Here is a 14,850-nt window from a genome sequence, read left to right on the forward strand (position 1 = left end):
ATCATAACTCGCGCTGATAAGTCCCGATCTACAATAGGTTAGAGAACCTCTAGGAGAGAGAATGGACAACTGATCAAGCTTTTTCATGATTGGCTGGCAGAAAATGTATCAATTTTAGCTATTGCGACGCCAATGCAAAATATGATGACACACAAATAGGACACACATGTCACACATATATTAACCTATTTGTGTGTCATCATATTTTGCATTGGCGTCGCAATAGCTAAAATTGATACATTTTCTGCCAGCCAATCATGAAAAAGCTTGATCACATGTCACATGATCAGTTGTCCATTCTCTCTCCTAGAGGTTCTCTACAATAGATAATTTAAGCACTAAGAAATTGACCAATCACAGTCGGTTCTTTTCATACTTGACTATGATTGGTCAATCTCTTAAGGCTTAAGCCTTAAGGTGCAATTTCATTGACGCTAAAAAGTAGCGTCAATGAAAAGGCCGCTTTACGATTCTTGATACAAGGTGAAACTTACAAAAATGAAGAAATTCATTAAAATATCTACAATTTCATTTTTTGAAATCTAATAAATCTGCCCACTTTTATAATTTGTCTATGATGTTATTTATTTCGAATTGCACCGAAAAATCTATAATTTTTTGCGTTTATGACCGCGCGAAGAAGTATGAATCCCATATGCAATACATTTTCTTCAGATAATTACAAGTAAAGAGGACTTTTTCTGCGAATATCAATTTTACTTGAAATAACAAAGATATCAATATGAAATGCATCATACCTGGAGGAAACGTCAAAAGTATGTATTATTCTTTTTTTTAGGTTATATTTTGCCCAGACTAATAGTGTGTTGTATGTAGGATAATTGTTTGCAAAAAATATCGCCGTTCTCTCGATAATTTAATTTAATTATTCATTTCATGTTTAAATTTTTATCTTATCACTTGTTTTATCAATATACCTTTTCTTTCCTTTCCAAATGTTATTGTTTATAAAAATATACATATATCATAAATTTTATATATATACTTATATTAATTCAGATAAAATAAAAGCGTAATATGAAAAGTTTAATACTATATGCATATCAAAGAATTTGTGAAAGTTCTTCCAAATGATTAATAATTTTATAGTAGTATTTTAATATTAATAATTTTTGTTTAATTGTTAATTAATATTTGATGATTTTAACACTTTGATAGCATTAGCAAAGGCGATACATATGTTGGCAAAAATTGGGGATGAAATGTATATAAATCCACAACAGGAATATATATCTTTTCGCACAGTCAATATGGCAAAATCGGCATATTCTGATGTCACATTCCACAAAAATTTTTTCTCTTACTATACACTTGAAGATCTTGAAGAAGAAGAGGCACAGAAGTGTAAAATTTCAATGAGAGTAATATCTGTTATTATATAGTAATATCTGTTATTTTATTTCAGCATCATATATTAGATATCTAATATTTATTTTATTATGTTATACTTTTTTATATTATTATTATATTGTGTAATTTGTAGAGTGCTATGACTGTTTTTAAATCTGCACATACATTGGAGAAACAAGTAGAGAATTGTCACATTTGTTTGGAGGTAAACTCCTGCAATCTAATCTTTATTTTGAAATATAAGAACGGTGTCAACAAGTCCCATTTATCACCGATTCTGGAACCTGAAAAGTTGCAAGTACACTTGAAAACATTCTTCTTGTTATGTTTAACTTTTGAAATGCAAAATGCAGTCATACAGTTTTAAATTTATGACATGTGTAATATAATCTAACATTTTAAAGCTAGAATAATTCTATTTAAGTATGTTCAAGTAAATTAATATCTTTGAAATTAATATCTTTTGAATATGTTCATTCTGAAAATTTGAATAAACGACTTTTCAATATTGAAAATGTGCTGTATGTAAAATTTTTTTAAGCTTAAGCTAAAATTTTTAATTAACTACTTTCTAATAAAGTTATATGAATTGATTAGGCATCGTATACTAAAGCTGGTATGATCAATGAACTGACATCGCAAGCTCGAACGTTGGTGGATGCTCTGCAAAATTTTCCACAAAATCTGATTGAAATAACACTTGAGATAACGCAACACAAGTTGTTGCTTAGGAACTATGTAGATGAAGCATCAAGTAAATACAACTTATGACATGCAGTATATCAATTTCTTAAACACAATTTAATATCAATAATAGCAAGATAAGAATAAAAAATTAATTAATAATATATTGCTTATAAGTTAATTACATATTAACAAATAATAGACATTCACTGATGTGATTTAACATTAATAAAAATATGATAATTATTAAATTATTATTTATTAATTCGATAATGAGATTGTAGTCTTTATTTTTGCTCTTAAATAATGTTAATTGATTTTTTTCTACAGTCATGGTAAATACTACACGCACCCAATTGGCCTTTGGTACTGGAGAATTTGATCGCTACATAATGGGCAATGAAACAACTATCACATTTTGTTTAAAAGAAGTTAGAGCATTGCTCACTTTTAGCGAAAGCATAGGCATTCCAATCAATATAAATTTTGAGACAGCAGGAAGGTATGCATTAAAGTAATATAAAATAAAATATATGGATTAAATTTTGTTATTTAATATATTCTTTTATTTAAATAAATAATTAATTACATTGAAAGAGAAAAAATGTTTATATTAAAATATATAAGTATACTTTATATATAATAATATATTTTAAGTATATTTTAAGTTTTGTCAAAATAAATATTCTAATATTTTTAGATTTTAAATACACACATATTGCATTTTATATATTAATAATATAGTAAATAGTTATAAATAAATAATTATGATAAATAATATAATAGATAATAATTTTGGGTGTATGTGCGTGCGCGGGTATTCTTTGAATTATATTTTAATAAATAAAACCTTGATCTTGTATATAACATTTTTCAGACCAATGCTGCTTACATTGAAGAATCAGGGACTTGAGGTAAAATTGCTATTATCAACTCTAAGTCCAGATAGTGATAGTCAATCGGATTCATCGACCATCAACAAACAAGTGCAACCTATTAGAAGAAAAAGTGCTTCTTCGAGGAACATTTCCAAACGCATCAATAAATCTTCAAATCGAATTAAAAAGTCTACTCTCCCTTCCGAGGTTGTGGTCGATAATATAATTAAGAATAGATCGGAGAAAAAGGAAAATCAAATGGACAAGATGCTCAACCAGACCACTTCTGTAAACATTATTTCGGTGGAAGCGAATAATTCTATAAATAATGCCCAAGAGAGAAGTTTGAAACAAAGTCGTTTATTGCTTAATCCTGTCAGCGCAACATCTTCAATGATTAACAAAAAGATTCCAGATGACCAGCGGAAACTGGTGAACTCGGTATTCTCTAACATCGCGAAACGAAAGTCGATAAGTGACGAGGAGGATGGCGAATTGCAAGAGCAAACCGTAGGACAGTGTATAAACTTGGGAGAAAGTGTGCTGCATTCACCGTCACCGCTACGTCAGGCAACTAAGAAAGCCAAATTAGTATTCCAGAAGTGTTTTCAGAACACTTTTGATCCTCAGATGTTACCTGGTTACAATACTATCTTGGTAGAAGATTCTGACGAGAATAATAGCGATTGAAGTACTACCTTCACATGTATTATATACATATATATAAATCGGAATCGGTTAAAATCAATTTTCTCAATATTACAATTATGTAATTTCATTAGACAGTTAACTACAATGTAATATTTTGTTTAAAAGAATTATTTATTTGATTTTCTTAAAGAATTAAATACTTTTTTTTTATTTGAAAAATAAAACGATAATCTCTTTGTCTTTCATGATGTGAATATCAATACATATTAATTTATAATATATTGTTGAATACATATAAATATTTCTTTAAATTTTATCTTATAAAATTAAAAAAAATCTATTCAAATGCTTCAGAGCATACTAGCTTACTACACCCTTTTAATATTAAATAATTCTGTTGCAGATATATATTAACTGTATACTATATACACATTTACATAAATCTCTCATACATACTAGACAAATTCTAATTATTAGATTTATACAAACTTTATTTGAATTTTATTATTAAATAAATTTAGAGGTGTACTATATGTATGTGTATATATATTTGTCATTTTTGAAACCGATATATAAAAGATTTATACATTTTCGATAATAAAACAATAGCAGAATGACCTAAAATACTCGTATAATTTAAATAACTCTTGTAATTGTCTTCAATATAATCAAAACGGCCGATAATATCATCAATCTTCTATTATCTCCTGGCCTACCGGGCCCACTTAGTAGTTACGAAAATTTACCCAGGGCTGTCGATCTTTAATAGTATCTCGTCGGTGATATGACTTAAAAAGTAGCCTCTTGTTGCTTTATACTCCTTTCCAAATTTGTATGTATATTCGTTTTATTTTCTATGCTAAAGATGTAAGTATATATAAAAATTACAAAAGATTGATAAATTTTATCCAATAATAATAAAGATAAACTTTTCATTTTGTCAAATTTAATAAAATTTTATAAAATATCTAATTTTGTCAAGTATAACATTTTTCAAGATATATTTTATAAAATTTTAATATATATACACATATACGCGGGTGCATATATATATAAAAACGTATATAAGTTTTAAACTATCTTCATATACGTTCATCATCATATACGTATATTTGAGACACCCCGTATACTCCCCCCTCCTATTATCGTATGTCACAATAAAGCTGAATCTACATTGGTCGTATCGCAAGTCGTAAGTCGTAGGCAAATTGATCAATCATGATTGATTATTTTTGAAATAATCAACCATGATTGGTCAATTTGCTTGTGCGGTCTCGCAACTTTCGTAGTATTTTTCGTAGTATAGGGTGCTTTCCATTTAGCGACACAAATCGACACAAGTGTCACTCTATCTTTGTTTATTGTTATTCATTGAAAAAAGATAGAATGACGTTTGTGTCGACTTGTGTCGTTAAATGGAAAGCACCCATATTTAACCTCGCATTATAAAGTGCCGATAACATCAAAGTGTCTCTTCGTTGAAAACTTGTTTTCGCAAGTACAACAACAACTACTACTACTATTACAAAATATAAGGAAAACATGAATGGTATAAAACAAGTGGCGTTTAATCTGACCATTCTTAGCAGTGTGGGTTTAGGAGGCTGGTATTTGGGCAAGCTTTCCGAACAAAAACGATATTCGAACGAAAAAGACAATGAAACGAGCATTTTATCGAGGATACCAATTCGAAGTATGCCAGGATTGCCCTTGTTTGGTACTATTTCGGCGGCCACTTCTTTGACGTCCGCTGAAAGTAACCGTGAGATGGGTTCCAAAGTGTCTTCCATCGCTACGAGAGTGTCGCAAGTAAGTGACAGTCAAACAAATTTATTTAGCGTATGACATCAATTTAGATAATTAAATATCCTGTTATTTATATTAAATAATTCATAATAATATAATCAGTTATTTAATTCTGATGAAGAAGAAAGAATGAAAGAAAAAGGATAATGTAATAAAATAGTTATAAATTATACTGGAATGTCAATAATAAGTAAAGTCACAATAGCATATAATAATAAATAATTTGTTATAGAGTATCTTTTTAAATAAAAAATCAAATTTATAGTTTAACAATATACCAATGTTTAGAGAAATATTATTAATTATAACATCACGATAAAAATTGTACTAGACAAATAAATTGTACCGGACATTGTGACAGATTATGAAATTTGGTTTTCCCGGGTTGGACCATATCAGATCATACGAAGATTTCGTATTATCATACGACAGGAGAAATAAAGTCGCTCACTGGGTGTTTGAACACTTGACTAAAGAAAGATTACAGTGTAAAAATGAAGTGGATCGTTCAAAATGCGAGTTCAAGCCTGATCAGAGTATACATCCTTTCTTCAGGTGAATGAAAAGATAAAAGCGTAATTAAAACTAAAATAATTTTTAATATTAAAATTGCTTCAAAGTTTATTAATTCCGTTTAATCGATTAATTTGCTAAAATTAATTGAATTTTTTAATCTTGATGAGATACCAATAGATCAGATAATACAGATTACAAGGGAAGTGGCTATGATCGTGGTCACTTGGCTGCAGCTGGAAATCATAAAATGGAACAAAATCATATGGAGCAAACCTTTTTTCTCTCCAATATGGCACCGCAAGTCGGTGTGGGTTTCAACAGAGATTCCTGGAACAGATTGGAGAAACATGTTCGAAAATTGACAAATGTCTATAAAGATGTTTATGTGTGCACAGGGCCATTATATCTTCCCAAGTGTGTTTTTTTCCTTGCAATTTCTTTTCATTTTGCTCATTGTAGAATATTACGTAACAAATATTCTTTTATTAACTAGTTTTCCTTAAAATATTAATTTTTAAAATTAATATAATAAAAATGTTTTGATCTCTCTTTATTTGTAGGAAAGAGCCAGATGGAAAAAAGTATGTGCGTTACGAAGTGATAGGCGTGAATCATGTGGCAGTACCTACTCATTTTTACAAAGTGATTGTTGGCGAGACAAATGATGGCAAATTGGATATGGAGGCTTTTGTGATGCCAAATGCGCCAATTGATGATAATGCACCACTCACTAATTTTCAGGTATATGTGTGTTTACATATTTAAAAATCTCGTACGATAAATACAATTAGTGGAATTAAAATAAAATAAAATAAAATAATAATAAATAACAAAATAAGATTTTCTTTTATCAGTTATTTGGGTATTATAAAATAAGATATAAGAAATAAATTTATGAAAATATAATAATTACAAGAATATAATTAATTTTAATTAATAGGTGCCACCAGAAAATATTGAACGCGCTGCTGGACTTTTATTTTTTGACAAAATATCGCGCAACAAATTAAGCAAGGTAAATGGCAAAAGGATAGGCTTGCTTTAACGACTGCTCTTAAATAATAACGAGTCTCAATTTTGAATTACAATTGTACAAATATTCTTAATTTCTAAATCATCAAGCATATAAATTTAGTTAGAAATTCTAAAACTATTATTATTATACATAATTTTTAGGGGTTTTATCAATTATGACATATATATAAATATTATATTATTTTAGCTATATTTGATCGAAATAATAAATATAGAACTGTTTGTTAAATTATATATGCATTTATTGATTTTGTACATTTAATTATCCACTTGGAATCATTTTGTCTTAAGTAACACGCTCTATTGGAGTACCCTCATATTTCCATTTGTCACATTTGAATAAAATGCTTGCATTCGAATTTATTTATTCTCTTGTTTCTTTTATCAAAAGAGAGAAAGTATGAGTTTAGGTACGGATACATTTGTGAAATAAATTATATTTATGAAAAACTTTACACAAAAGTGAGAGAAAAAAAGATATTAATTTTCCGAATTATATATGTATTCGAGCAATTTTTAAACATACGTTATATACGCATAATAAAGTAATAAGATTACAAAAAATGATGTAATTTAATCTATTTTTCTGGAATATACTTAAGCTTTTTTTCTTATTTTATGTTAGAAATTCAGTCTTGAACAAACGCTTTAAAAAGATGAATCATATACACTTACATAAGAAAAAATAGCGTTTTAGAGAATAAATTTTTATAACTCTTAAAAATGTCTCGCCGTTCTACTTTGGTCGTGGTAATATAATTAACATACCGATTAATAAGTACCATTCATTATCATTAAATAATACTAATAGCCATACAAAAGTTCTAAATATAAATGATAAATTCCTTAATATAAACTTAAAATCCTTAAAATAGTCTTCTCGATTAAGTTTATGAGCTAGTCTATGTACAAAATTAACAGACGCGACAGTACGAATCTTATGCGAGCATTTAAAGTTCTTTTTTTCATTTCGCTCGTGTCGTGAAAACATTCGATGACAAAATCGTCATCTCTTCATAATAAGTCGGAATACATGTCGCTACGTAACAATTTTATGACATAATATACATAATTCTCGCATGGAGAAAGAGAGAGATAGGCAAATTAAATGAAATTTCACACATTAAATAATATTTGATTTACTTTCTTCCATCATATTATGATTTATAAAAAAAATTTTAAATAAAAAAGATTAAGATCAATTTAAAATTTAATAAAAAAGTGAAAAAATGAAGAAAATTAGAACTAGGATAAAAAGGTGAAATATGCATGATTCCTAAGAAAAGATCTTATTAAAGTTAAATTAAAAGAAATTATTACAAATGTAAAATTATTACAATTTAATTAATATTGAACTCTAGAAGAAAATAAAATTGAATTAAATTAAATAATAGCATATGTATGTGTGCGTGTGTGTGTGTGTATAATAAATAGCGATAAAAAGAAATATAAAGGAAAATTTAGAATATAAAGAAAAGTTTAGAAATAGCAAGGAAAAGAATGGATGATATAAATCAAATTAAAAATACAATAAAGAAATAATCCTTTGGAATTTTTAGGATTAAAAATTTGAATTCACAGGATAATTTCCTTTAATTCGCCTATTTTTTCACAAATATGAAAACATTTTATGTATTATACTCGGAAATCTCCTATATATTTTACATGTACATTTTTTGAAATGTTGTCTAGTTTGTTCCTTCTTTTTCTATCGATATTGCAAACATCGCGACTTATAAATAATATCTCTTTAAGAAGAATTAGGCACTAAAATGGACGGGTTTGATTACTTTATCTCCTTCGAGTATTACCTAACATCTTAAGGACACTTTTGAAAGCTTTAAGTACACTTTGTTACAATCTACACATGGGAGGGATCTATATTTTACGCATATCATCTATAAGTGTGTCTCGGAGAGAGAGAGAGATACAGAGAGGGAGGGAGGAAGGGGGAGAGAGAGAGAGAGAGAGAGGCATAAATCACTCTCTTTATTATTATTCTATGAAATCCTTTTAGGCAAGCACATCATTAGAATTAAATTCAAGTTTTTTCTTCTCAAGTTCTTTACTTTTAGTATTTATAAATTTTAAAATTCTTTCAAATATTAAGTTTTTCGAGCTTATTTTTCTAAGATATTTGGATTTATAAATGTTCAATTTTTTTCAAATCTAATTGCATTATTATTGGTCCCTCGGATTCAATTTAAAAAATTTTCATTTAAAATTATGATTTTAATAATAATCATTTTTGAAACAGATTATTTAAGAAATATATTAATTGTACGTTATATATTTTTCTCGGAGACATTCTTTATGATATTCAGGAAACTCGAAGCAATACAATGCTTTTATTTCATTCAACATGTGCAGAGTTTCCAAAACTTATTGGCAAAACTTGATCAATAATTATTTTTTCTGATTATAAACATACCATCGAGAAGTACGTTGTGAAAGTATTATTAAATTAATTATTGATAAATATGCATAAAAAATTACATCAAACATCTCGACATCTCAGATATATTGTAGAAGTAATTTATATATGAATCTTCTTATGAAGAAGTTAACGTTAAACACTTTTAATTATTCTGAGATATATCATTTTAAATCACTTCTCTTTCTATTCTCTTTTTTTTATCAGTTTACATTTAACTTAGTCTATATTTTCTCAGAATTTTATTTTGCAAAATATATCTCCAAAATCAAATGATTAATAAAGTGCAAACTCTTATGCATATTTATTTTATCATTAATTTTGGAATCCTTTTGCCCATATAATTATTATATAAGTAATCAATAAATTAAAAGGATTTCATGGAAATTTTTGAACTAATCTCAAAATAACATGAGATTTTTTTTTACTATAACATATGTTACAGTAAATTTTTTCTAATTCATTTATATCTTTTTGTTATCATGAAGTAATGAGGACTAGAAGACGCGATGAGTAATCGTAATCTACGGTCATTCATCGAGTAATCTGCATTATTTAAATTGAGAAACTTTGCAATCGAACAAATCACGTTTTCGGAAGACTAGGCTATACAAACATATTTTTCGATATATGGAACATCAACGAAATTGGTCAATTTCAATATGTCATATTATTAGATATTTAATAATTTAAATATTATGATAAAGTAAATACACAATTGTGATTTTAATTTATACATCGTTAATAAATTTAATTTTAATTTTAGATAAATTTAATTTTAGAAGAATCTTAACTCGCATAAACTTCATTTCACATACAAAAAAGAATTTTAATTTTTACAATCAAAAGAATTTTAATAAAATCATAATTTTATCTTTACTATTTGTTTGCGCTTATAAAATCTGCTTTTTTGAAAAAAGCAGTTTCCATATATCGAGGTTTGTCCGCATTGCTTTAATTAAATCAATTATATGTCTCTTCAATTAGATTAATCTCTCTTCTGGTGGAGGCTTCATCACATTATCCATTTCCACTCGCGGATTGCTGAATTCTTGAGCACTAGGACTGTACGTACCACGTGTTGCACGCTTTTTTCTCGCCATCATGAAAAACGCAACAAGGGAGCCGATAGCGATGAGGAGAAGGCAGCCCACGATCGGGCCCACAATGACCGCTATACCGAGAACTTGGCTACCCAAATTGTTGGCTACAGTAGCTTTCTAAAGAATAATTATTTTTTGAAATTATTAATATAAAGAAGTAAAAATAAGTATACTTATGTATACTAATTGTGTACTAACACATACACATACATATAATTAATTAATTCGATTTATAAACAAAGGAATTTTGTTTAAATAACAAATTTACAGAATATAATATACATTACATATGTTATAATTTTTGTAAAAAAATCAGTTTTATAAAAAATTTTAATCTTTATAAAACATCGATTCCTTGTAAAAGTCGATATTTTATAAGAAATTTACACATACCATATGTACGTTTTTTTTTATAAAAAAAAGATTGAATTTACAAAACACATGCACACATATACACATACATATTTATATTATATAATAAATATTTATAATATTTATTAAATTTTGAAAACAATTTAAAATTATTTATATACATAACATTTTAACGAATTATAATACTTTTTCATAAATAATGTTCTATATGAAGTAATATTCTAATATAAAAATAAAAATTATAATATTAACAAATTTTAATTTTTAGAGCATATTTTAATTATAAGAAAATTTGTATACGTTATGGAAAAGTTTAAAAACTTTTATCGATTAATATGTAATATTTATTAGAAATACATTTTTTTCATATCATAAAAATTCGAGAAACGAATAATTACTTTTTGTTTGCGTAACTATATGGTGCAGAATGATGATGTACTGTATTTCATGTATTCTTATTATGTTTATCACATTATGAATATATATATTAATTATAAGATAAACTAGTTTTTATCTCTCTATATCTTGTATGTACATAATCTACTCTAAAAGAAATTTCTCTTTAAATTTTTATCTTACCTCTGTACAATTTTGCCCTGTATATTCAGAAGTGCAATGGCATTCGTATCTGCCATCGGGAGCACATTTACATGTACCACCGTTCTGGCAATAATCCTAAATATAAAAATAAAATAAAATTAATATATATAGCAATAAAATGAGTGAACACAAATATTATGCTACTTTACTTTCTTATTTTAAAGTTATAATTTTTCTGTATTGAAGTTTCTCGAAGAAACTCGTATTTTTTTTAAAGCACCATCAATACTATCACATACATACATACATACACACACACACACACACACACACACACACACACACACACACACACACACACACACACATTTTTTTCTCAATTTCCCAAAAACTTGTTTATTAATTTTGAAAAACATTTTTAGAAACATTTAATTTTTAGAAACGTGTGTTTCTGTTTTCTTATTTATTAAATTTAAATAATATAAAATTTTTATAAATATTTATTACTTATCACATTTGTTATCATTTCTTTGTCATTTTATTTTTTAACAGCATGCTGAAGAACTCACATCTTGGCAGGGATCCACCATGTCGCAATTATTGTATCCGCAATAGCCGGGATCGCAGATGCACCGGTAAGTACCGGGCAGATTCTCACATTTACCGTGCCCACAATCAATCTGCGGATTTTGACACTCGTCCACGTCAATGGAGCAATGAGGACCGGTGTATCCAGTGTCCTGGCAGTCGCACGTAAAGCTATTCACTTCATCATAACACTTGCCATCATTCTTGCAGGGCACGTTACCTTCAACATCCGGCGCGCAATCATCGATATTGATCTCGCAATACATGCCGGAGTAACCGAGAGAGCAAGTGCATTTCGGCGTCTATTTTATAATAACAATTGCATAATTATTAGAAAACATAAAGAAATTTTAGGAATTTTAACCCGTAAAAAATTGTACAAAACTCGGAATAACAATTTCAATTTAAGAACTTAAGAATTCAAGAAAAGGAAAAATTAAGATGTTAATAATTAAATTCAAAGAAAGATGTAAGAATTAAAGAGTCTTAAAAATTAATTTTTTTTCCAAAAAGATTGATCAAAACAAAAGTTTAAATTTTAAAAATATTTAAATTTAATAAGAAATTCAATCCTTCTATTTCTATATAATTTATAGTTATCTCTAAAATTGAGAAAACTGAATTGTATAATAATTCAAAAATTTTTAAGTAACCACGTATTCTAGAGTACCTATTATTGAAATGCAAGGAATTACCTGAAGGTACAGAAAGTCGCATCTTCCGCCATTCTGACATTTCTTACGAATACAGTAGGGTGTATCGCAGATTGGACCGTCGTAACCAGGCATGCAGTTACAGGTGAAATTGTCGCCTGTCTTCGTATTCGGTATGTCTACACAAGTAGCGCCGTTCTTACATGGTTCGTTCTCGCAAGTAATAAGTCGAAAGCTCTCGCATAGATTGCCGGTAAACTGATCCGGACATTCGCATCTGAAATGACCTGGCAGATTCACGCAGATACCGTCATGTTGGCACGGACTCAGCGTCACGCATTCGTTGATATCACTATCGCATCTGTGACCAAAAGGAAATCAGTAGAAGATAATGTTGTTTATGATTATTGACACAGTTTTAATCTTACGTATTCATGGAATTTATTCGATTTTATGATTATATGAAGCTAATATGTGATATCAGAATGTGATATGACAAGTAACTGATAAGAATTTAAAGATATTGTGATTGTTCTAGAAATTATTTGAAGCACACTTATGATTTGTCTAAAGTCTAGAAAATAAGTTAATTCTTGCATAATTGTGTTTGCGTTTTATTATATTTTTAAGAGATTTGAAGGTTTCAGAAATTAGAGCCTCCTATAGTAAAAAGACTTTAATTAGAAAGTAAAATTATTTTATAATCTCTAATTTTAATAATTAAATTTAAAACATCAAGGAAAAGAAATAAAATTTTTTTTATACATAAAAACTAAAAGAAGTAATTTTAAAAGGAAAATTACTAACAGCCATCCCTGCCAGCCAATGTTGCACACACAGGTGTAATTGGCGATACCGTCGATGCAAGTCGCGCCATTCTGACACTTATTGCCAACGCACTCGTCGATGTTGAAGGAACAATCATCTTCGGCATAACCGGCTGGACATTCGCACACATAGCTGTTAGTCTTATCGAGACAATAACCTTCGTTCTTACAATCCGTATCGAAGCATAGTTGGCAGCCGACGCTATCGCGATGAGTGCCATTGCCATTATCCTGCAACGCCAAGAACTCTAACGGCGTAAAGTTTGCGTTTTGATATACCTCTTCGTATGTAAAATAATGTAGCAATATACTGCCGATACGGACTTCACCTAGACATCCTTTAAACGGTTCTCCTATATGACAGAAAAACAAAAGTAGATATTTTTTTATTTTCAGAAGAAAAAGGGTAAATAAAAAAAATATGACTGATTTCGCAATAAGAATTCTTAACAATTATAGAGACTTAAGACTAACAGTGAAATAGCATGAAAAATTCTTTCAAATTTCTCAAAAATTCTCTATTAAAATACTCACCGGACATCATATTATGCGACGGTATAGCTGTTGTAAGCTTATGTTCATTATAATCCACATTATTGCCCTCGATTCCATTTCTCCTTTCATGTCTGAATCCAACATAAGTATGCACATCGGACAAGGCACTAGAAAGTCCACCCAATGTGACCGTTCCGGTCACTAGAAGATCATACCACAGTTGGAAACTAAATTTGGAACTTATGTGAGGTTGTTCTTCAGTAGGATTTACGTAACCGCATTCTATAGAATTATTGTTCAATTTAATAAGCAACGAGGTCCAATTCCCATCAGGTTGACTTTTGCCAAAGGAAATAGTATCCTGATTCTCTAAATCGAGTCGCCAAAACACGGAGACAACATCCTTGAAGACGGACACAGTGAAGTGTTGGTCGCCTACTTGGGGTGCCATATGAAACAGTGTGCCGCCGGTATTAGATCGATAGGTAATTTCGATGGTATCGAGAATAAAACTAGCGTCCGTAATCTCATCGGCGCGTCCGTATATATACGTGAAGGCAGTGGAAATTCCGTCGAAAGTCGCGTTAGCGATGCACTCGTAACCGTCATCGAGATTTTGACAACGCGAGCCTACAGGACAGTCCTGCAGTTGGCAAAACTCCATCTCTTGACAAGTCTTGCCGGTATAGCCGCGCGGACATTGACACCAAAAATCGTTCCATGTCACATGACACGAGCCGTTGTGGTTGCACGGACTGCTTATGCACACGTTGTCTGATACTACACCCTCAAAGACTTTCGTACGATCGAAAGAAACATTGCCGAATTGAACGAGTGTGGGAATATCTTTTACCTGGAAAAAAGGAGAGACTATAAAAATTCTAAATATGAAAATAT

The 14,850-nt window shown here is 29.0% G+C and overlaps 3 protein-coding genes across 5 annotated transcripts in view; 2 read left to right on the plus strand and 1 right to left on the minus strand.

Moving 5' to 3' along the window:
• The first annotated feature begins 568 nt into the window (after nucleotides 1-568).
• On the plus strand, nucleotides 569-3,721 carry LOC105252521 (cell cycle checkpoint control protein RAD9A). The gene is made up of 6 exons (XM_011259920.3): nucleotides 569-776; nucleotides 1,180-1,382; nucleotides 1,505-1,669; nucleotides 1,969-2,125; nucleotides 2,386-2,557; nucleotides 2,933-3,721. Exons 1-6 carry the CDS (start codon nucleotides 743-745, stop codon nucleotides 3,621-3,623), a joined length of 1,422 nt encoding a protein of 473 aa, XP_011258222.1. The 5' UTR covers nucleotides 569-742; the 3' UTR covers nucleotides 3,624-3,721.
• Nucleotides 3,722-5,126: 1,405 nt separating this feature from the next.
• On the plus strand, nucleotides 5,127-7,086 carry LOC105252522 (endonuclease G, mitochondrial). The gene is made up of 5 exons (XM_011259921.3): nucleotides 5,127-5,393; nucleotides 5,752-5,945; nucleotides 6,084-6,320; nucleotides 6,467-6,647; nucleotides 6,847-7,086. The coding sequence occupies exons 1-5, from the start codon at nucleotides 5,127-5,129 to the stop codon at nucleotides 6,949-6,951; spliced, it is 984 nt and encodes a 327-aa protein (XP_011258223.1). The 3' UTR covers nucleotides 6,952-7,086.
• A 3,083-nt stretch (nucleotides 7,087-10,169) lies between these two features.
• LOC105252523 (protein crumbs) overlaps nucleotides 10,170-14,850 on the minus strand; it is a 29,804-nt gene continuing 25,123 nt past the window's right edge. For all 3 annotated transcript variants that reach the window (XM_011259923.3, XM_025406083.1, XM_025406082.1), the window contains 6 exons: nucleotides 13,993-14,806; nucleotides 13,439-13,811; nucleotides 12,674-12,992; nucleotides 11,960-12,280; nucleotides 11,430-11,525; nucleotides 10,170-10,595 (listed from right to left, as the gene is read on the minus strand). In XM_011259923.3, coding sequence (XP_011258225.1) covers nucleotides 10,359-10,595; nucleotides 11,430-11,525; nucleotides 11,960-12,280; nucleotides 12,674-12,992; nucleotides 13,439-13,811; nucleotides 13,993-14,806 — 2,160 coding nt within the window. In that variant the 3' untranslated portion in view covers nucleotides 10,170-10,358. The remainder of the gene's footprint in view (nucleotides 10,596-11,429; nucleotides 11,526-11,959; nucleotides 12,281-12,673; nucleotides 12,993-13,438; nucleotides 13,812-13,992; nucleotides 14,807-14,850) is intronic.

Source organism: Camponotus floridanus, unplaced genomic scaffold (assembly GCF_003227725.1).
Source record: "Camponotus floridanus strain SB8 unplaced genomic scaffold, Cflo_v7.5 scaffold131, whole genome shotgun sequence".
Classification (NCBI taxonomy): Eukaryota; Metazoa; Arthropoda; class Insecta; order Hymenoptera; family Formicidae; genus Camponotus; species Camponotus floridanus.

What these genes read in the sequence shown, in the direction of transcription:
- LOC105252521 (XM_011259920.3), top strand. Translation starts at nt 743, where the DNA reads ATGAAATGCATCATACCTGGAGGAAACGTCAAAA. An exon ending in TGGAACCTGAAAAGTTGCAA is followed by an intron (nt 1,670 to 1,968) that starts GTACACTTGAAA and finishes TGAATTGATTAG; the next exon opens with GCATCGTATACTAAAGCTGG. An exon ending in AATTTTGAGACAGCAGGAAG is followed by an intron (nt 2,558 to 2,932) that starts GTATGCATTAAA and finishes AACATTTTTCAG; the next exon opens with ACCAATGCTGCTTACATTGA.
- LOC105252522 (XM_011259921.3), top strand. Translation starts at nt 5,127, where the DNA reads ATGAATGGTATAAAACAAGTGGCGTTTAATCTGACCATTCTTAGCAGT. An exon ending in GGGCCATTATATCTTCCCAA is followed by an intron (nt 6,321 to 6,466) that starts GTGTGTTTTTTT and finishes CTTTATTTGTAG; the next exon opens with GAAAGAGCCAGATGGAAAAA. An exon ending in CACCACTCACTAATTTTCAG is followed by an intron (nt 6,648 to 6,846) that starts GTATATGTGTGT and finishes TTTAATTAATAG; the next exon opens with GTGCCACCAGAAAATATTGA.